Source organism: Coturnix japonica, unplaced genomic scaffold (assembly GCF_054131305.1).
Source record: "Coturnix japonica strain WE unplaced genomic scaffold, WE-NBRP24 Scf050, whole genome shotgun sequence".
Taxonomy (NCBI): domain Eukaryota; kingdom Metazoa; phylum Chordata; class Aves; order Galliformes; family Phasianidae; genus Coturnix; species Coturnix japonica.
Genome location: NW_028188953.1, coordinates 834,450 through 856,190, shown reverse-complemented (window position 1 = coordinate 856,190; position 21,741 = coordinate 834,450). Strand labels below are relative to the sequence as shown.

General features: G+C 52.3%; 2 protein-coding genes and 1 long non-coding RNA gene across 8 annotated transcripts in view; 1 reads left to right on the top strand and 2 right to left on the bottom strand.

The window, feature by feature from the left end:
• Positions 1-21,741, top strand: part of LOC146752165 (uncharacterized) — a 187,561-nt gene that overhangs the window by 40,334 nt on the left and 125,486 nt on the right. For 2 of the 4 annotated variants that reach the window (XM_085532985.1, XM_085532984.1), the window contains exon 1: positions 14,763-15,198. The exons of the other annotated variants lie outside the window; for them this stretch is intronic. In XM_085532985.1, coding sequence (XP_085389111.1) covers positions 14,878-15,198 — 321 coding nt within the window. In that variant the 5' untranslated portion in view covers positions 14,763-14,877. Of the gene's footprint in view, positions 1-14,762; positions 15,199-21,741 lie in introns of those variants that run through there. 4 annotated transcript variants of the gene reach the window in all.
• Positions 50-4,737, bottom strand: LOC146752180 (SUN domain-containing protein 2-like). 3 transcript variants are annotated; one of them, XM_085532897.1, is made up of 9 exons: positions 4,024-4,737; positions 3,605-3,666; positions 3,410-3,459; positions 2,854-2,894; positions 2,462-2,643; positions 1,857-1,957; positions 1,211-1,378; positions 411-497; positions 50-208 (listed from the first exon to the last, which is right to left on the bottom strand). In XM_085532897.1, exons 1-9 carry the CDS (start codon positions 4,041-4,043, stop codon positions 101-103), a joined length of 819 nt encoding a protein of 272 aa, XP_085389023.1. In that variant the 5' UTR covers positions 4,044-4,737; the 3' UTR covers positions 50-100. The 3 variants fall into 3 exon arrangements, with proteins under 3 accessions (XP_085389023.1, XP_085389021.1, XP_085389022.1); XM_085532895.1 differs by having other exon boundaries at positions 2,854-3,459; positions 3,605-4,737; XM_085532896.1 differs by having other exon boundaries at positions 2,854-3,666.
• Positions 5,254-10,012, bottom strand: LOC146752179 (uncharacterized). Its single transcript, XR_014940937.1, has 2 exons — positions 9,890-10,012; positions 5,254-8,092 (listed from the first exon to the last, which is right to left on the bottom strand). It is a non-coding gene; the product is annotated as an uncharacterized LOC146752179 (long non-coding RNA).

Below are 21,741 nucleotides of genomic sequence, written 5' to 3'. Positions count from 1 at the left end.
TTCAGAGAATGATCAGTCCCTAATTAAAACCCTCTGGTAGACATCAGAGTTTAGGGGGTTTTAGGGTTTATTAGGGGTTTTTAGGGATTTTTAGGGGTTTTTAGGGGTTTCCGTGGATTTCCACTCTATACACGCAGGTGTATTCCGCGTTTCCCCAGTTGTTCCGCACATCCAGTTTGAACTTTCGATACGACTGAAGGGGCTTCTCCTGCCAATGCAAAGAGGAGAGGCTTCGTTATGGGCCGGAGGGGGACCAGTGCCACATAGTGCCCCACAGATCCCACTGTTCGCCCCATAGATATGGGTGAACCTAATACACAGTCGGTGATTTCCTGGAATTCAGATTCATATTCAATAGTTGTTTAGCATGCCTTGCAGGCAGCTGGCCTCCCCCCTTGCACTTGCCATACCTGAACGTGGAAGGTCTGGGAGATCTCTCCGTCCACGTTGTAAACAAATGACCCCAGGAGAGTTTCCTCTTCATCCTCATCCACTCCCTCAAAGAGAAGAGATGATGGCGGTCACACTTAGGCAGGCCGTGCCATAAAGAACACACTGAGGCCAAAGGTGGGAGCCCTTCCAACCCTCCCTGTGCTCTGGCAGGATTGGAGCACAAAGGAGGGTGAACCTGAGTCAGGGCACGTGGAGCAATTGCTCCCAGCTGCTCGGCCACAAAGAGCCGTAGAGGCTTTTGGAGACATGGAACCACCCGAGGGATTCGGTGCCCTCAGGCAGGATGCTCTGCAGCAGCCCACCTCTGAAATTTGGGAGCTCCCAACAGTATGGGTCATATGGGGCTCTGTTGGGTGTCTACTGTGTGGCTCTATGGTGCTCTATGAGCTCTTGTGTGGCTCTATGGCGTCTTACAGGGCTCTATGTGGCAGTTATGGGGCTCTGTTGGGTGTCTGTAGGGCCCTTATGGGGCCCTGTTGGGTGTCTGTGGGTCACCATGAGGCTCTTTAGTTTTCTATGAGCTCTTGTGCAGCTCTATGGGGTCTTACAGAACATTATAGGGCTCTATGGGGTGTCTGTGGGGGCTCTACAGGGCTCTTTGGGGTGTCTGTGGGGGTCTATGGGGTCTTATGTTGCGGTTAATGTGTTGTGTTGGTTGTCTCTGGGGCTCTATAGGGGTTCAGTGGGCTCTTATGGGGCTCTATGGCAAAGCTTTTTCCTCGGGGCCCTCCAGAAGCAGCAGCAGGCAGAGACTTACCAAGATGGCAAAGTCTCTGGGGGCACTGCTGACCTCCCCAGAGGGAGACACTGCCTTGGACACGTGCCACACGGTGAAAGCCGTGGGCCAGATGTTCTCCGGCAGCTGGATGACGGCGTGGCCCTGAGATCCTTGGAAAGCCCAGCAGCTTCCAGCAGAAACATCGGGCTGAAAGGAGAAAGACGCGTCCATCAGTGGGGAGGCAAAGAGCCGCCAGAGCTGGATGGTGGGCAAGGAGCACAGACCTTGTCTTCTATGGGGCTGCCCGTCATGGAACGCTACTCAAGGGACGGGAGGGCAATATGCAGAGGTTTGGACAACAGCTCTGGAGTCAATTGCCTTTCTCTGCTTGCACAGAGCCGGCGGGGCAGCCCTCCCCAGCATCTGTCAGCCCAGCACCCTCCCAACGCTGGTGTCAGCGATGTGGGGAAGAGTGTGGGCTGAGCAGAGCAGCTGGGGCAAAGGAAATGGATGTGCAGCCAGAATGGGGTGAGGATGAGGGGGAAGGATGGAAGGGGAAGGACTGGGGGAAGAAAGGACTGGGGGGTGGAGGGGGAGCCCTTATGGGGCTCTGTGGGGTGTCTGTGGGGGGAGGGGGGCGAAAGCAAGGGGGGGAAGCCCACAGTCAGCACTTCTCCTGCCATACCTGCAACATGGTCTCCGGGGACTTCGCGAAGGAAAAGAGGGGAGAAAGCCGGCCTTTCCCACCATAACTCTTGGTTGTCCTCTCCGCATCAACAGTGGCACCTGAAATAAAGATGGACAGACGTGCACTGGAATGGCCCAGAGATGAGCTGAAGGAGGGAATGCTCAATCCCCAAAGCTCTTGGTGGGGCTCTGGGGTGCAGAATCCCTCCTGCTGTGTATGGGAACTGCTGAGTCCCGGCCTGAAGCGCTGATTGGGGAAAGGAGCCGGTCAGCCCTGGGAGCAGAGGGGAAGGGTTTGTAAAGCCTCAGAGATGGGGGGATTAGATGGGAAGTGAGGAGGAAATTCTGGACCCCCAGTGGACAGTGAGGCCCTGCAATGTGCTGCCCAGAGGAGCCATGGAGGTGTTGGAGACCAGGTTGGATGAAGCCCTGAGCACCTTGATGCAAAGCCCTGTCAGTTTCAGGGAGTTGGGCTGGAATGGTCTTAAGGTCCCTTCAGACCTCAGCCAGCCTAAAGCTCTGTGAGATATCTGTGATGGAAAGCAGAGCTGGGCAGTTCTGGGGGAGCGCAAAGCTGAGGGTAGTGAAGAGCTGTCTACATACCCAAGGATTTCAGAGCCCAGTTGGGCATCCAGTTGCTCTTTTCCACAGCTGCCTCCATTGCGTGCCGTGTCAGCTGCAGAATTTTCTCTCTCTCGAGTCCGTGGATCCCGTTCTCTTCCAGGACATCAGAGAGTGACTCGACAATGAGCTCCTTCCTGGCCGACAGCTGAACCAGTGGGTTCCTGAAGGCAAAGCCAAAGCAAGTCTTGTTCAGCAATGTCCACCCCGCAGGTCAGAGTTCCAGTGCCATGAAGTGAAGGATCCCAGGGGGTTGTGCTCTTCCTTATCCCCCAGCCCCTTTGGTTCCTTTGCTTTGCCAAGGGCCACATAGAGCACACAGCCAGCTGAGGCCACGCTGCAGAGCCAGGTGCATGGCAAGGAAGTGTCCTTACCCCATAGACAGGAGCTCTTGCCCAGGTCCTGCAGACACCACCTGGAAGAGAAAGGCATTGATGGGAGGAAGCATGAGGAGCACGGCCAGAGCTTCCAAAGCAGCTTCCCAGGGAGCCGCTGGCAGAATTTCCTGCTGCTTCCCAGCACTTTGCAGAGGACCACAGCCTGTGGGCACCATGAGGCTCTTTGGTTCTCTATGAGCTCTTGTGCAGCTCTATGGGGTCTTACAGAGCATTATGGGGCTCTACGGGGTGTCTGTGGGGGCTCTATAGGGCTCTATGGGGTGTCAGAGCATCTGCTGCTTCTCTGTTTGCTTTCCCATCCCCTCCAGACTCCCCAGTCCCACGGATGGGCCAAAGGCTCCTTCTTCCCACGCGCTGTTGCCTTCAGCTCCGTGCTGGGCACTGGGAAGATGCTGCCACACCAAAACCTGTCCTGCTGCCAAGGCAACCCCCAGCCCGGCTCCGTCTCAGCAGTGATGAGCCCATGGCCAAACTGTCCCCACGGAGGCAGAAGGGCAGAGCTTTGGCCTCTGCCGCACAGCGTAGCACTGACCTGCAGGGCATTCTGTCTCCAAACTCCCAATATCCAGAGGATGGCTCCAGCTGTGGGGGACATCGGTCGGGAGAGACCATTAGTTTGCCAGACTGCTCTGAGCCCTGCAGCCCATTTCCCTCCTCCCAACCCAGCCGTGTGGGACGGTCCTGCTCCTGGGCTGTGCTGGGATGGCTTTGGGTGGGGAACACTCACCAGAAAGGACCACTAGAGGCAGGACGGGAGTCCTCCTTCCCTCCTCTTGGCCGACGCGTTGCCTAAGGGAGAGATCAGATGGTGGTTATCACGGCCCAGCGCGGGGACACACACGGTCTGCTGGGATCCTTGGAGCAGACGGCTGCCATGGCTTCCTCTGCCCAGCAGAGATGTGAGTCCAGGGAGGGCCCGTTAGCAAGAGCTGCTTAGTGCCACAGCACCCATGGGACACGTGAGAGTGAAGGGCTGTGCTGTGCTGTGCCATGGGGGGCAGCAGCCTTGCCCCAGTCGGCTCTCCCCAGAGCAGGAGCAGGGCTGTGCCCACGGAAATGGAGTTTGGGCTGCCTGGCTGGAGAAAGCCCAGCAGCACGCAGCGGTTCTGCCTTCCCCTCCCCACATTCTGGCCCTGCTGCACCCACCTGCCCAGCTGGGCTGGCATTTTGGCTCCTTCACTCGCACAGACACAGAGAATGGCTTGCTCTCCTCCCAGGACACAAGCACCTCTTCTCCACTCGCCTGCTCTGCACTCCTCACAGGACTGCAGTGCTGCACAGCTCTGCAGCGTGCCTCAGCAGGACGGCAGGTTCTGATGTCATAATGGCTGACAGCTGTGAGGGCCAAGTGACGCCTTCTATGAGCTCACAGGGTGTGCCCAGGAGGGACAGACCCTGTGGGTTTGCCCCCAGCCCAAGGCTGGAATACCCTGCGCTCGGAGCTCCTTTGGATGCCCTGGTAAAGATGTCTGTGCCATTGCACAGCTGCTCCCGTCCTGGGCACGGACAGGCCGTGTGCTTCTGGTGGGGGCTGTGAGAGTCACAGACTCATAGAATGGCCTGTGTTGAAAAGGACCACAATGGTCATCCAGTTCCAACCCCCTGCTGTGTGCAGGGTCGCCAACCAGCAGCCCAGGCAGCCCAGAGCCACATCCAGCCTGGCCTTGAATGCCTGCAGGGATGGGGCATCCACAGCTTCCTTGGGCAACCTGTTCCAGTGCGTCACCACCCTCTGGGGGAAAAACTTCCTCCTAAGATGCATCCTAAACCTCCCCCGTCTCAGTTTAAAACCATTCCCCCTTGTCCTATCACTGCTCACCCTCGTCATGGAGTTATCTGGATCAATCTATGTCCATAACAGGGGGCTAGCTGGCCTTTGGGCTCCCCGGCCCCCAATATTGGGAAGGGAAAGAGGTAGGAAGATGGGAGCTGGGCTAAGGAAACAAACAGAGCAGTGGCAACGATCTAAGGAGGAAGACTTACTTTACTAACTACGATGTTGGGATGCAAGATTACACAATATAATACAGTCTAATTGAACCTGAGGGCCTCTGGAACGTGTAGTTCTTCTCTGAGCTCCACAGGATGTGATGAGGTGGGAAACCTATAGCAAAAGGTACAAATCCATGACAGCTTGGCTGGGGAGGAGTTCCCAGCTCCAGCGCTGCCTTCCATGGTGTTGCTGTGAAAGGGTGGATGAATTTGGAACCTGGAAATGCCAATTTTGGGGGTTGGATACGAAATCTGGGACTGGGGAGAGGGTGGGGAAGGAGGATCCCTTGGGAATAGAGATGGAGAGGAATGGGCTTGGATTTCAGTGCCAAAGGAGTAATGTTGGCCCAAGGGGACACACAGAATCATAGAACAAACCATCCCTGGTGGGAACAAAGCCACAAAGCGCCATCTTCACCACTGATGGGAGGGGAGCTGTCAATGGGGACACCAAAACCATGACAAACAGCAGCAACGATCTGAGGAGAAACAAAGGGATTTACTCAACATGGTGTGGGAATGCAAGGTAGCACGCTGTAATACCATATGATGAAGATTGAAGCTCATCAATCAAATGGAATGAGAGTGTCCAAAAGGTGGAAAGGCCTCACCGTGATGCCGAAGGGAGACGCACCGTCAGGTGGAGCAGCAGGGAGGAGAGCCGAAGGAAAAGGGATGTCAGATGAGCTACTGAGGCCCACGCAGAGGTTTGCCCTTCCAGAAGCTGGCAAGACCCAAACTGCTTTTCCCAGCATGTTCTTTACATGCACTGCAGGGACCTTCTCTCCCTTGACAGTATGTAGGGAGCTGGCAGGACCACGGCAACTGATAGATCCTCGGGTGTTGGCCAACCAAGTGGCTTCTGCCCAATGCTTCTTCCAGTGCTTCAATGTCCCACCACCCATTGCTTTCAACATGGTTTTTAACAACCCATTTTGGCGTTCAGTTTCACCAGAAGCTGGTGCATGGTAGGGGATGCGATAAATCCACTCCTTGCCATGATCTTTGGCCCGAGTATTTACAAGGACAGTGTGGAAATGAGCCCCATTCTCTGACTCGGTCCTTTCTGGAGTGCCATGTCACACAGGACTTGTTTCTTGAGACCTAATATGGTGTTTAGAGGGTAAATGGGGTAAATGGGGTACTGCGTATGTTTCAAGCCACCCAGCGGTCGCCTCCACCATGGTAAGCACATCAGGATCTGGACAGGCTGGATGTCTGCACTGAAGCCAATGGGATGAGGTTCAACAAGACCAAGAGCCGGGTCCCGCACTTTGGCAACAGCAACCCCAGGCAAAGCTCCAGGCGTGGGGCAGAGTAGTTGGAAGGCTGCGTAGAGGAACTGGACCTGGGGGCACTGGTGGATGCTCAGAGGAACATGAGCCAGCGGTGTGTCCAGCAGGCCAAGAAGGACAACAGCATTCTGCCTTGTATCAGAAACAGCGTTGGCAGCAGGAACGGGGCAGTGATTGTCCCCCTGTTCTCAGCTCTGGTGCTGTGTCCACTTTTGGGCCCCTCACTGCACGGAAGACATCACGGCCCTCTAGTGTGTCCAGAGGAGGTGACTGCGGTCATCTGAAGGCTTTGTTGGTATTCGGAGGGTTCCACTGATTGTCAGAGATGTTCACTGACCATCAGAAGGCTTCGTTGATCAACAGGGGGTGTCATTGGTCATCAGAGGGCTTCGTTGGTCATCGGGGATTGGAGGTGTCCATGGGAGGGGATATGCAGACCTTGATCTGGGTGGTGGGGTTGGGGCACTGATGCAAGAGGCCTAAAGCAGACCCAAAGGAGAGACAAGTGGCTGCAGTAAGAGGGGCTAAAAGGAGGGTGACGTGGTCACACTATGTCCATGCAGAGGTGGATCAAAGGGTGTAGGGTTCGGGAGGAATTGTATGGAGGAGCTGAGAGAGAGCAGAGGGAGGGTATTGGGGCTGCTTGGCAGCATGAGGAGCTCCATCCTTTAGAACTTTGGAGCAGGTGATGAGAGAGGGTGGGGAAGCCCACAGGGGTGCAGGACATGGTGTGCCTGGCATGGAGCTGGGGAAGCCTCCCAGCCCTTTGAGGTGGCCACAGCCAGGCAGGAACAGATCCCAGCAGTCCCTGCTGAGCATGAGAACAAGGACACAGACACACAGCGTGTAGCTTTGCTGAGGGATTTATTGATCATCAGAGGCTGTCACTGATCATTGGGAACTTCACTGGGCACTAAAGGACAGCACTGGCAAGGAGCAGCCTCGTCCCTGCAGGGTTTGTCTGAAGGACTCAGGGCAGGAGAAGGACTGGCAGCAGCCAAGAGACCCAGGACAGGACGTTTAGTCCCCTGGGGACAGAAGCCACAGCCCCTGTCCCAGCTGCATGGTGACTCTGGGCCATCCATAGGGCACCCTGAGCCTGCCCCCTCCAGATCCGTTCCTCTGCACGGCCCCATAGAGCGCAAGGGAAGGGCTGGAGGTGACAGTGCCCAGGTCCCCCTGGAACAGGCCATGAACAATCCCCTCCATGCCATCAATTCCCAGCCCCTGGTGCCCGGTCCTCAGGGCTGCGGAGACACCCACGGTCCCCCAAGTGCCCTGTGGGGATGTAGGTGTCCCCGTGCCGCTCACCTGGACGTGTAGATCCAGGGACACACCGAGGGGACTGAGATAGTGGGACACACTGGGGGCAGTAAGACACACTGGGACACCCTGAAGGCACTGGAACAACGAGGCCAAGGCACGGTCCTGTAGCTTGCTGTCATGGCTTTGTAATGTTGCTGTCAATATTCCATATCATAACATCATGTGCAGAATCATTAGAAGGTTCATACTCCAGTTCCATGGAATAACAACATCCTGAATACTCAGCTCTCAGAAGAGAACTACGTATCCCAGAGGACTTCACAGTCAGAGATAAGTCACGGAGAATCTCTCTCTCTGTTTTATTCGATTTATTAGCCTCAATCATATTGCATTCTATTCTGTTATCATGTATTCCGATATCATATTCAGTAAAATAAGTTTTCCTCCTTGGATTGCCGCCGCTGTTCTTTTCCCATTCCCTTTATCCTTCCCTTTTGGGCTGGGGGCCCCATGGGGCGGCTGCCCCTGTCACGGGCACAGGTAGATCCAGGTAACGCATGACAGATGGTGATATCAGGGAGTAATGTTGGAGTGACATTCCTGGGGTGACATTCTCAGGGAGTTTGGTTGGGGACCTGAAGGTCTGTGATTGAAGAACAGTCCTGGGATGGAAGAAAGAATTCTGATCGTTTGAATGGAACTGCTGTTTGTGGCTGTGGCCACAAAGAACTTGCTTTGTAGAGAGAGCTGACCTTGGGCATTTATCTTGATTTGGCAAAGACTTATTTTGCAAGCAGGTGTTTCACCTGGGCTTTGTGTCGTGCATTGGACAAGCGAGTGCAGTGTGCAAGTGGAAAAAGGCCTGCAGACCCTGGGGAGAATAAAAGTAACTGTGACGTTCTCATTCTCTGAAATAGGATTAATGATATATTTTGACCCAAATTGTGGCCCTCACACACTCCAAAATTGGATTTATTGCATATTTTGACATGAGTTGTGAAGTTCTCACCCTCAGAAGTTGGGTTTTGCCCCTATTATGGCCCAATATATGATGTTCTTACACTCCAAAATAGAGCTAATGACATATTCTAACAGAAATTGTGACACACTCACACCCTGAAATTGAGTTTATGATATATTTTGACCAAAATTGGCATGGCAGATATCATTTGTCCTGAAAAAACAAATGGATTTTTCTCAAATTGCTCTGTTATAACAAACTAGAGCCAGGCAGACTGAAGAAATAGGAAAATCTATCAATCAATCCATCAAAATGCTCTGGCAATCAATGGAACTGTTGGTGCTACAGATACCGCTCGATTTGCCGTTTTTGTTAGAGGTTGTGATAACAGATATAGCGTCACTGAAGAAAGAGCTTCTTTGGTGCCATTGAAAGTCAAAACTAAATCTCTGGAGTTGTATGAAGCAATAAAAGCAACATTAAAGTGATTTTCTTTCTCCTTTCACAGCACCTGTGTCTCCAGCATCCCTTCCCCCCCACCCAAGCCTTTCCACGATTCTGTTTCCATGATGTCAATGTGGAAACCTCAGCTGTGGTCTCCTGCTGCTCCAGATGAGTGCTGATCCTCTCCCACCACCACAATGCACACAAGCCCAGGGGGAACCTGGCCATGGCAGCAGAACAGATCTGCATCCTGGTAGGGATGTGAGGTCACAATGCCTGCCGTGCTCGATGAGGTCACAGTGCTCAGTGTGTGTACCCCAGCTGTTCCGTGCTGGCCCCAGCACTTGCTGTGGCTGCAGCGGTGGTGGTGGCAGCATGGCACGAGTGTGGGGGGCCGTGTCCCCCGCCCGCCTTGCTCTCCTCCTCCTACTGATGGCCATGTGTTCCAAGGAGACTTGTGCTGTGCCGTGGCGAGCTCCAGCAGCAGGTGGGTGGGCAAAGATGGGACCAAGTGTAACTACAGGCCAGAGGTCCAGGCTGTTGTCCCTGTGCCACACTGCCCTGGGGCTGCCTTTCTGCAAGGGTTTATTGGGAAGGGGGCCAAGCAGCACCCCAGGAGCCAGGTGTGGGCTGAAGCAGCGCTCCACCAGGGCTGGCTCCAGCCATGCCAGGCCATGGCTCTGCTGCTGGCTGAGCCCACCCTGGAGGAGTCCTATGGGAAAGCTCAGAAGAAGCGTGCTGGGAAAAGCGTGAGCATTTCTGCTCTGGCTTCCCAGTGCTCCCCACAGGCAAATCCCAGTTCCCAACAGAGACACCCAGCTGGAGCCCAGAGGAAGGAACAGGCATCGTTTCCTCTGGTGCTTTAGTGGGAGATCCAGCAAGGAGCTCCCAGTAAGAAAGCCCTGACGGGCTGTATACCCTTCCATGAGGTCCCAGAGGTGTGTTACAAGTGGCCTGGAGAGGGCCTTTGAAAAGCTGCCGAGTGCCAGGCTCCAGGTCACCCCGGTTATTCTCTAGCTTTGGCAATCACGGTCTGAGTCTCCCATTCCATTACCTGACCAGTCCCCAGTCACTAAGGGAGAAGGCGCAACATGCAATGGGAACATCTCTCATCTGTTCTTGATTTTAGATGATGATGTTGGAGTTCCTTATCCAGATGTTTTGGTGGATACTGATTTTGTGCCTCAGGGGAAACCCAGAGGTAAGTTGTGTCTGTTTCCTGGAAGACAGAAAAATGAGCGCTGTAATAGTTTATTCAGGTACTTAAGAACCTCCAAAGGTCTTTCAAGTCTCTTTGTGCCTTAAAGGCCGTACACAGATCAGCTGAGAGTAGTTCTTTACTTGGAGAGTTGTCCCATTTCAGTGGGAAGGCAGCCCTTGCCACTCTTTGGAGGAGAGAACCGATGCCTTTGCTGTTTGGGCCATGTCATTCCCCGACCTGCTGCCAGTCTTTGCAGGTCACTGCAGAAAAACCAGGCCCCAGTGTGCAGTGGAAGCTCTCCTCACCTGTGTCTGGTCACACTTGTGCCTGCAGGCCCTCTTGGTGGATTACCAGAATGGAGACCTGTCCCTGAACCTGGGGTGGATGCCAGAGGTAAGTCACCAGTCTTCACCTCATGATCTTTACTCATATTTGGTTGTGGAAGTTCAGGAAGGGTTCAGCTTTTTGCTGCCTGGTGGTTTCTCGTCCATGAGAAGCTTGGGCAGTCACTGTTCTTTGGGTGCTGTGTGCACCCACTGTCCCATTGGCTTTCTCTCCATCCATCGGAGATCTTTCTAGTAAGAAAACCCCAATGTTCTTCCATGCTGTCTCTGAGGACTGTTTCACGTGGCCTGGAGAGAGTATCTGCAAAGCTGCTGAGTGCCAGCCAACTGCCCACCTGGCCCCTCTGCAACTTTCAACCCAGCTCTGGGTGCCACATCGTCACCTGAGCCCCTTCCAGTCACTGCAGGTCCCTAAGGAAGAGAGAGATCACAACGCACAATGGGTGTGTGATTACCGCTGTGCCTATAAGCAGTGCCTTGCCAAAGCCTCCGCATCATATGGTCCATAAGCCTCAAGGCAATCCCACAGGAAAAGGCCTTTAGATCTTCCCCTTCTCTTCCCCAGATAGTTCCACACAGCGTAGTAGGGAGAGAAGAGTGCTGTGCAGCAGTCCTGTCATTCCAGTTAAACAACCATCCGGCACAGCAGGAAAGGACGGATCAGAGCCTTGCTGTGGTGATGCCCCTGTGTCTGCACTGGCTTGCGGCATCACCTTCCTCCTAAAGATACCATCCTGATGAGAAGCAGTTACTTACAGCCCTACTCTCTTACCTCCTTTCTAAAGGGACTGACGCAGAGCCTGCTCACATGGATGCATTTCAGCAAGGCATCCGTCGCACAGTGCCCATCCCTCTGGGAGAAAGAGAGGCCTCGCAAGCAGCTGGCACTGCAGGTAAGGGCCGCTGGTAGAGCTCCGTGGCCATGGTTAGAGGTTGCTCCCCTCCCACTGCACCCAGTTCCCAGGGACTTAGGAACTTTGTCCTTTTGGGAACAAGGCCACCAAAGCCACATTCAGAAGAGATGGGAGGGAATAGGACCCTTCAGCGTACCTCCCTCACACAGTCCCTGCATTCTGAGCTTGCTGTGCCTCCCTTGAGGCTCCAGACACACCAGCAGCCCGGAGCGGGGTCCATCCTGCAAACTGAGGTCCAGAGAGATGCACTGACTCACAATTGGCGCAATGGCATAGAGGGAGCCTCCTCGTCCTTCTGCCTCCTCTGTGCCTGCACCATGCCCAGACTTTGCCTTTCTCTCATTCTTCACAGCGCTGTCAAATCCCACGGAAGCCCACCACAACGGGGTCTATCGTTTTCTGAGGAATCCAGGTAAGCAGCGATCTGGCAGGAGTTTATAAGCAGGAGAAACATCCTGAAAACTAGGAGCGTGCAAGTTGTGCCCATGCCGGGGGGAAGGAAAAGGGGAGAAACAGGTTCAGGTGCTGCTGAGGGGCCCTGACTCTGCCCCCGAGGAGTGGGGTCTGAGTAGGTGGGGAGGGAGAGCTCAGGGCAGCACTCCCTGCACAACACGACCGTGGTTCTTGTCCACGTCACTCTTAGCAGCAACTGATTAAACAGATGCACACACTCTCCTTCTGCTCTAATGAGTTTGGTTTAGTCAGACGACGTGTCCCAAAGGGTCACAGTGTGCCGGCCTGCGGCAGCACTACCCAGCCTCACAAGGCAAGGGTAGGTGAGTGCAAAAGAAATGTTAGAGCATGATGGAGAAGAAGGAGCAAATCTGGCAGAGCCAGAGCGTACCCAAAGCTGAGAGGCAAAATAGAGGTTCCAGAGCACCTCGATGCGCGGTGCCTTTGGGAGTTCCCTTTGCTTCCCCTGGAAGCAGGGAAGCATTGCAGCCTGAGGATTTTCACTTGTTCCAGGAGGCCAACAAAATGGAAAAGAATTGTGTAGCAATGTCAGACCTCCTTGAGATTTCCATTAAGGCACGAGACACAGCAATGACCATGTTGTTCCTCCAGGTGTGCCTGGTGCAGGACGTGCAAACGCCGAGCAAGTTAAAGTTGGTTGGAAGTTCTACCTGATAGTTGCTGGAGCTTCCTTGGGTTCCCTATTGCTGGGGATGCTTCTGTGCTGGCTTCTTATTTACTGGTACAGGAACAGAAAGTGAGTTGTTGACCCCCATCCCCATCCTGCCCAACTCTTTACTGTAGGGCTGCTGTGGGCCAGGAGGCGTTTCTAGTTAAAGCAGCGTAAAGAGACCAGTTAATTGTTGGCTCACACGGTCTGTGATTGACGCAGTTAGATGTTGTCATTGGCTTCAGCCCATCCTTACTGCTGGGCCAGAGACAGGCTGGGAGCTGAGGGTGGCTCTTTGCCATGCGCTGTGAGAAAGCAGAGCAGGGGCTCTCCTGTGCCCTCAGCACGTTCCTCTCTTTGCAGGCGCCGCTGGGAAGCTAAAAAATGGGCTCAACAAACCCAGGACAATACCATCATCTACAGGTCACTGCCAAGCTTCCTACCTGGACTGGATGTCTGACAAGCCCAGCAGCCCCCGGTCCCAAAGGGCATCAACGCCGCCCCCCCGTCCCCCACCACCATCCTTCGGGGGACAGAAAGAACCCACCCGGGGTGGAGGCTTGCGGTCATCGGCCAGCACTGAAACAACGTCTGACCGGCAGATGAGCGACAGGCCCAGCAGCCCCCGGCCACACCGGGCATCATCGCCGCCCCCCCCCACCCCCACCGCCATCCTTCAGGGGGCGGGAGCCGTCCCCTCAGCTCCGGAGCATCACCCAGCACCCGGACAACTGCTGCCTTGGGGAAGCATGAGAGGCCCGGCAGCCCCCAGCCCCCAGCACCAACTCTGCCCTCTTCCTCCCCTCCAGCATCCATCAGGGGACGCAGAGTGCAGAGGTGGGGAAACAGTCCAAGAGACAGACAACCACTGCCTGGGGGAAGCACAACCAGCCCAGCAGCCCCCCACCTCCCCAGGCACCGTCACCACCCTCCCCCTCCCCTCCACCATCCTTTATTAGGTAGAAGCGCCCCCCCCCCACCGTGTCAGCTTAGGGGCATCAGACACCTGGAAAACCACTGCCAGGGGGAAACAGACCAGGCCCAGCAGCCCCCAGCCCTTCCCCAGCACCACCTCTGCCCTCCCGCTCCTCTCCACCATCCATCAGGAGGTGGGAGCACCCCCAGTGGGTTGGTTTGGGGCACCATCTGACATCCACAGAACCACTGCTGTCATCAACCAGAGTTTTCCAGGCCCCACACTACCAATAAATTGATAGTTATACTACAGTTGTCCGTGTACTGTTGTCGTGTCATTACCTGACCCACTACCAGACCTTGCATGTCACTTGGCATTGGCAGACAGCGATCATACGAGTGGGAATGGCTTTAAACTTCAAGAGTGGAAATGGAGGTAGATGGGTAGAGGAAATTCCTCCCCCAGAGGTAGTGAGGCCCTGGCCCAGGCTGCCCAGAGGCTGTGGGTGCCCTATGGCCCGTCTCAGGCAGGGGACGAGGTTGGGAGCACATGATGCAAAAGCTCCAGTGTTTCTGCATAAGGTTTACCAGACAGCAGGCACCATCCTGCTCTGACTAGCAGGCAGTCATTTGCTTTGCAATTAGAAATTAGCAAGCCTTTATTTGAGAAACAGGCTCTATAGGAAAAGATATCAGAAGGAATGAACTCTGGGTGCAGTGCAAGAAAAGAGAAATTCATTTTGTCAACAGCAAAACTGCGGAAACGTGGGTACCATGAAAACAGGCCAGGAAGCCTCTCAGGGAAGGGGGTTTCTAGTGGGACGTGGAGTTAATGGGAAAAGAGGCAGTCAGGCATTCTGGCATGGTCTTGGTCAAGGACATAGACTGGGTGGCCTTCAACTCTTTTCTCTTCTCTGCCCAGAGAAGGAAAAAGCAAAGCAAACCCCTTTAATTCCCCCTCCAACCTGGCAAGGACTCCCTGCGGGACTTGAGGTGGTGCATAGCTATGAGGTTGCTGGCCAGGTGAAACATCGGCCACTGACGAGTCGCGATCCCGTTTGCAGTCCTGATTTCTTTGGAGATGATGTCAAAGGTGCCGAAGGTGGGAATCCAGACTCCCCGCAAGTGAAAGAGAAATGAGGCGTGGAAGGGTTATGGGCTGGCTGGAGGAAGAGCTGGAGTTGATCCAGCGTAGGGACAGAGCTTAGGAGCCCTCTCCCAATGTTCAGAGACACAAGCCAGGGCACAGGAAAGGCTTTGGGAAGGGGCTGCACAGTCATCTCCTTCTTCTCGCCCTCCCAAATGGGAGGGGGCTGGGGGGGTAACATGTGGGGCTGGGGGGGGTAGTGTGGTCCCTATGGGGTGGGCGATGAAGGTGATGTGACGCTATGGGTTAGATTGGGATGGTAATGTGACCCTATGGGGGTAGGTTGGGGTGGTCACGTGACCCTGTATGGTGCACTGTGGCCCTGTGTCTGAGCTGTGGGTGCCACGTGATCCCACCCGGTGCCCCCATGTCCCCCATCTCCCCCTGCTGCAGCCGCCATGTTTGCGGAGGAGCGCAAGGAAGGCAGCCCCCGCTTTGCCAAGCTGCACTTCCCGGTGGGGCTGTGGGTCAACAACCTCCGCAAGCTCCTGGCCCAGATCCGGCACCGCTGGCCAAGCGCCGCCTCGGTGCTGCTCCGACTGCGCCAACACGGCAAGGCCAAAGCGGGCCAGCACAAGCGCCTCTCCAGCCTCTTCCACCGCAACTACGGCGCCCCAATCAGTAACGTCACTGCTGCCCCACATGGGAACGCTGCTGCCGCCTCTGCCCCACATGGGAACGCTGCTGCTGCTGCCCCACATGGTGCTGGACAGCACTGGGTGAGTGCGGGGAAATGGGGCACCATAGAGCCCGTCAGCAACACATAGAGACCCAGAGACCATAGAGCCCCGTCAGTACCCCATCATCACCCCATAGACCATAAGTGCCCATCAGCACCCCATGGAACCCCATAACCCATAGAGCCCCATCATTGCCCCATGGAGCCCCATAGACCGTAGGTTCCCATCATCACCCCACAGAGCCCCCCCATGGACACTCATGTTGTGCCTCCCCACAGAGCCCCACAACCACCCCACAGAGCCCCATCATGACCTCATAGAGCCCCATAACCCCGTGGTGCCCCATAACCCCCCATTGACCCCCATGTTGTCCCTCCCCCCAGAGCCCCATCATCACCCCCCAGACCCCCATAACCCCCATATTGTCCCTCCCTGCAGACCCCTGCTGGCGCCTCGAGCTCAGCCAGGTGCTGGGTGAGCAAGAAGAAGCTGTGCCCACCTGTGGAGAGTGTTTATGCAGAATGGCTTCATGAGAAAGGACATGAAGAGATTCCACTAGTTAAATTGTAAAAGAATGAACGTGATTAAAGACAAAGACGGTCTATTCTAGGGCCGATCATGGGCTAGGCAGCTGAGAAGAAATCAGTATGTGAAAAGACAGGGTATGTAGCTAAAGATGAAATATGTATCTAGAAGCAAGGACGGCCTAAGGGAAAAGCAAGATGTGTAGCAAGGTGTAGACAGAGCTGCAAAGAAAAAGTATCCATAAGACTAACCACAAAGGTCAGATGAAGTAATGTCTAATTCACCAATCCTGAGCTTTACTTTTGCAATATGCATGAACTTATTACTGATTGTATAAATGAGATGCTGTAACACCTAATAAACGAGGCTTGTTGACCATGATAGCATGAGACTTGTCTCCCGCGGTTACTTCCAACAAATGGTGACCCTCGACGTGATAAGGAAAAAAAGGGTGCCACGGGTGAAGAACTGCGTTGGGTTCGGGTCCGGATTTCGCAGCTCGACGGACGACGAAAAGAGCTAAAATTGGAGCTCCGCGTCTCGAGTGACCACGACAGGTGGGCTCGACCGACACGTGCTGCCGAAGCCTGGAGGGCTGCAACGGTACCGACGTGAGTAAATATGGACAGGCAAGCAGCATATGATTTATTTACCGCTTTTCTTAGGCGGAGACAGTTTAAGGGGGTAGACTCGGAAAAGGAACTCCCTAAGTTATTAGTGTATGGGTATGCTAAAGGGTTATTTCAGAATCCGCATTTAGTGCATGATCTTGCTGAGTGGCGTAAATTTGGAGATGTAATTTTTCAGGGAATGATAGATGGGGAGAAAATGGCTAAAGAATGCGGGAAGTGGTGGCGTGTGGTTTATAATGATTTGTTGCAATATCAGGCAGAAAAGGAAGCGGCAGAACAAGCTAGTGCTGTGCAGGAGAGGAATAAGAATTATAATGAATGGTCAGATTGCCCGGGGCCCCCTACAGTGTCCACCGTAAAGTTGCCGCCGGCCGCCGAGCCTGAGTTACCGGTGGCTGCGGAGCCGAGTGCCCCGTCTCCGTCTCCCTGCACGTCTGTATCAGACGAGCCGCCTGCATCGACCATGGCGCTACAGCCGGCCCCCTCGACCCCCCTTTGCAATGAGCCGCTCCCTGGGGCACAGAGTGACCTGGCGGAGGCCGTCGCGCGGGAGCGGGGCGGGGCTTGGGCTGCGCTGGCGCGGGCTTGTTTAGAGGCAGGAGACGGTGAGGGGTTGGAAGCGGTGCTGCCGGTGGGGTATTCGCCTAATCCTGCAGGTGGGACACAGGCTGCTATCAGTGCTTTAGATTGGAAGTTGTTGTCACTATTGCGGTCTACGGTCAGTCAGTTTGGAGTAAAAAGTGAGCCAGCGAGACAGATACTGGATTATATCTGGAGTACTCAGGTTTTGTTGCCATCTGATTGTCGGGCTATAGCTAGGTTGATTTTTTCGCAGCACCAACAGCTGCTATTTAATGCTTATTGGGAAGAGATGTGCCAACAGAGAGTTGCGATAGTTAGGCAGCCCGGAGATCCCTTGTATAATGTCACTGTTGAAGAACTTTTAGGGGTGGGTCCTTTCATCCGGGCGGAGGCCCAGGCCTTATTAGGACCAGTTAAATGTAGGGAGTCAATGTATCTGGCCAGGCAGGCTGTAGATAAGATCAAGGCACCAGGTGGGTTGTCGTCTTATATGGGAATCCGGCAGGGAAGAAATGAGGATTTTGGAGCGTTTCTAGATAAGGTAGCTGGAGCCATAGAGAAGGCTGGAGTACCAGAGTACATGAGGGAAATAATGCTAAAACACTGTGCACTTCAGAATTGTAATGCTACAGCTCATGGCATTCTAAGTACTTTGAGGAGTAAATGGACAATAGAGGAGGCGTTAGACAGACTATCGAGCGTGCCCACGGGGGCTCAGGCTTTCATAGTTGAGGCTATTAAAGAGTTAGGGGCAGGATTAAAGGCACAGGCTGAGGCTTCTCAGAATCAAGTGTTAGCAGCCCTTGCACCCCTCCAAGCTGCAGTCGCTACAAGCCCACGCTCGCAGAACAGCTCCCTCATGAAATGTTTCCGTTGTGGAAAAACTGGCCACATCCGTCACGAGTGCCAAGCCACTGGGATTTGGCGCAGCAAGTGTCAATCCAACACCCACAACGCTGCTGTATGCTATAGGAAGTCGGGAAACGTGAGAAGCAGCGCACGAAAGAACAGCGGCCACGCTCCGATACAAGCTGCCGTTCCCAGCCAGCGGCCGCCTGCCCCCCCGCACACGTCGCTCGTCGCGTTGTCGGTCTCTACAGCACCCCCGCCCTCTGCTTCGCCCACGTCGTTCTCTGCGCCTCTCCATGCCGCCCCTCCCTCGTCCTGCGCGGCTGTGTCTCTGCAGCCCGTGTGTAACGTGGTTAAAGACACGGATGGACTGAAACCAGGGGGTCGTTATGACCCAGGTCCAGTAGATCCAGAAAGCGAATCGGACGCATTTCCTCCTGATGATACTTTGAAGGAAGCAGGAATGACAAATTTCCCTACAGCGTACTGTGATGTCTTAGAGCAATGCAGAGAAGAAACAATATTAAGGGGTGATGCTGACACGTTGCAAACCTTTCCTAATCAGGTCCCCCATTTGGAATCCCTGCCTTATGAGGCAGTGAAGGAGCTAAGGGAGTCAATAAGAACATACAGAGTTCGGTCAGCCTTTACATACAATCTTTTGGTTACAAACAGTGACACTTACGCTATGACCCCTCGCGATTGGAAAACTGCGTTAAGAATGATCCTCTCTGCTATGCAATATGCTGTGTTTATGATTGAATATCAGCTACATAATTTGACTGATACCTCTTTGCCTCAGACTCGGACAAATCCATGTGGCACAGCACCTCTTCAACTGTATCAGACAAATGTCACTCACATTCCTGAATTTGGCCGTGTAAAATATGCACATGTAACAATAGATATTCATTCTTCTTACATATTTGCCACAGCACATACAGGTGAACTCAGTCATGACACCCGTAAATACTGGTTATCTGCTTATGCTGCTATGGGAATCCCACATACTACAAAAACAGATAATGGGCCTGCATATACCTCTAAGGCTACTCAAACTTTCTTCCAAGAAGGGTGTGTTAAACATACTACAGCCATTGCTCATTCTCCCACTGAACAAGCTATCACTGATCACATTTATCAAACATTGAAATCCATTCTTATTATTAAACAAAAAAGGGGGAATATGGGAGACACACTACAAGAAATATTATGCAAGGTTTTGCTTGTGCTTGTGATGAAGCTTTTGAATCGTGTTCATAGAGATACAGCTTATGTGGATCATCATTTTGAGGCTTCCCCGGTGCTAAAGGAACAGCCTATGGTTAATGTTTGGAATATGGCCACAGGACTTTGGGACTGTCCCCTACCACTGACAACTTGGGGTCATGAATATGCTCATATTTCCACAGGGACTGGCCCTATGTGGGTTCCAGCATGATATCTTCAGTCTCATCTGAAGGCAGAAAATAGCATCCAGCCTTTATAGTAATTGTAATTGTGTGTTTATTACTTAGTGGTATTGCTTTGTAACTTGCTGTGTTATAGATAATATTACTAATAGTTTGACATAGTGTGTGATTTTCTGTTCTACCAATGCAGTCTCAAGATTTAGAGTTTAAGGCATTAGCTAGGATGTTGTGTGCTTCTTCTATTTTAGTAATAGATCAGATGTGTATTAAACAGGATTTGATCTAATCAATGCTAGAATCTACAGGAATAGCTCTTTTAATGTTTTAGTACTGTTTGGTTATGATGTTATTAGCCTATTAATTAGGTTTTCTTAATTTGCAAAGACAAAACCTGGAAAGGAATTCCAGACAAAGAGATGACCCTGTATCATATAATAGATACCTCTTTTACATCCAATTAATTGGGATCTGAAAATATAACCATGCATCATTTTAGACAAAAGTGCACGTTAATAGAACTAAATTTGATAGTTTATTCTGTTTTCCAAGCAGGTGTTCCACTTGGGCTCTATATCACGCACTGGCCATGCGGATGTGGTGTACAACTGGAAGAAATCCTTCAGACCCTGAATGCAGGAGAGAATCTGTGATGGGTGAGAGAGGAAATGTGCACCTTGAAGCAGGGGACGCCCTGCTGGCACTACCTGTCGCATCCACCACCAACACAGCTTGCTGTTTCTCAAGGGTCAATAAGTATTAATGCCCCTAGTGATACTCTAGTACATTTGTCCTCTAAAATTGGTTCTATTTGACATGCTACTTCATAAAATTGCACAATCATTAATCGATTATTAGCCCGGATAACTCAGTTGGTAGAACATCCTAAAAGCATTTATTGCACAAATTTTAGTGGTCATTAAAATCAATATATCAGAGTATATGAAAATTGAAGACTTTTCCTGATCAGTTACAGATTAACACAATGGAACCCTCACGGATTTATTTTTAGGTTGAAGAAACTTAGGTTGCAGTACAAACATGTTTGTTCTTTTTAGTAGGTTTAACAGTAATGTTGTTATGTTGTATTTGACTTGTCTCTTTTTTCACTTTTAGAGTATTGTCAATCGAGGTCTTGATTGAGTTATAATAGTTATGTTATTAATATAAGTAGTGTTGTTACTCTATAGGCAGAATCTTGGAATTGTTGTAATACAAGAAGAATTTTATGGAGCAGCAGCCATGGATCAAGATAAGGAGTTCACAGAGCAGCAGCTATGGAGCAGGATAAAACTACTTGAGAACTGATTGAACAAATGAACTGGACTGCTTGTTAAATATGATTAATCGGTCGTTGAACTGAGCCTTTTCATTTTAAAAGAAAACGGGGGAAATGTGGAGAGTGTTTATGCAGAATGGCTTCATGAGAAAGGACATGAAGAGATTCCACTAGTTAAATTGTAAAAGAATGAACGTGATTAAAGACAAAGACAGTCTATCCTAGGGCCGATCACGGGCTAGGCAGCTGAGAAGAAATCAGTATGTGAAAAGACAGGGTATGTAGCTAAAGATGAAATATGTATCTAGAAGCAAGGACGGCCTGAGGGAAAAGCAAGATGTGTAGCAAGGTGTAGACAGAGCTGCAAAGAAAAAGTATCCATAAGACTAACCACAAAGGTCAGATGAAGTAATGTCTAATTCACCAATCCTGAGCTTAACTTTTGCAATATGCATGAACTTATTACTGATTGTATAAATGAGATGCTGTAACACCTAATAAACGAGGCTTGTTGACCATGATAGCATGAGACTTGTCTCCCGCGGTTACTTCCAACAGCCAACCTGTGAAATGGGAATAAATGGGTTCTGCTCTTGTTTGCGAGTCTCTAATGAGACGTCTCTAGGCAGGCAAGTTACTTGGCAGGGGCAATGACATTTCAGCTGTGAGTTGCCATGCCTGGATGGTGCTTGTTGGAAAATATCCATGATCTGGGCACGTACAGGCCAGCAGTTCTCTACCACCAATGAATTAAAGACCTTGTGTATACCCAGGCTTCTCCACGAGCCTTACTTTGCCATCCATAATGTCTATAAGTGCCTGTACGAAGCAGGGGAGAGGAAGTGGGGAATAGATGAGGTACAATTTATGTCCATCCTCTGTACATGGAACAGGCATCACCTGCTCAGAGGTAGGACCCCTCCACAGCGTCCTGGGTTTTTCTTCCCTTCCTTATTTGTGTGTGATGCTTTTATAGGAGCTTCATAGGTGTTGAGTAAGTGCAAGCTCTTCTGGGTCAGCAGGTGTCTTAGCAAGAGCCCCATTGCATCCATTCCCTTCGGTCTGTTTCATTCCCTTCTGAGACTGGAAGGGACTTCAGAAACCTAAGTACAATTTGCTGCTGCTCTAGCATGGAAAGCAGAGATCGTGGAGTGTGACCACCATTGGGGCAGGGGGGAGAGGAGCTGAGAAATTCATCTGCCAGCTTGAAGTAGAAGGTCTTGAAAGTGGTAACAGCTGTGGTAGGCCAATTAGCAGGACTGTTAGCAATGGAAATGAATTATTTTAGTGGGACGGTCCTGATATA

Bases quoted from the DNA above. Each gene is read 5' to 3' on its own strand.
- LOC146752180 (XM_085532895.1), bottom strand. From the start codon at position 3,032: ATGGTGCCCACAGGCTGTGGTCCTCTGCAAAGTGCTGGGAAGCAGCAG. The intron at 1,958-2,461 runs GTATGTAGACAG...TCTTTATTTCAG, and splicing joins CTGGGCTCTGAAATCCTTGG to GTGCCACTGTTGATGCGGAG. The intron at 498-1,210 runs GTAAGTCTCTGC...CTTCTCTTTGAG, and splicing joins CCAGAGACTTTGCCATCTTG to GGAGTGGATGAGGATGAAGA.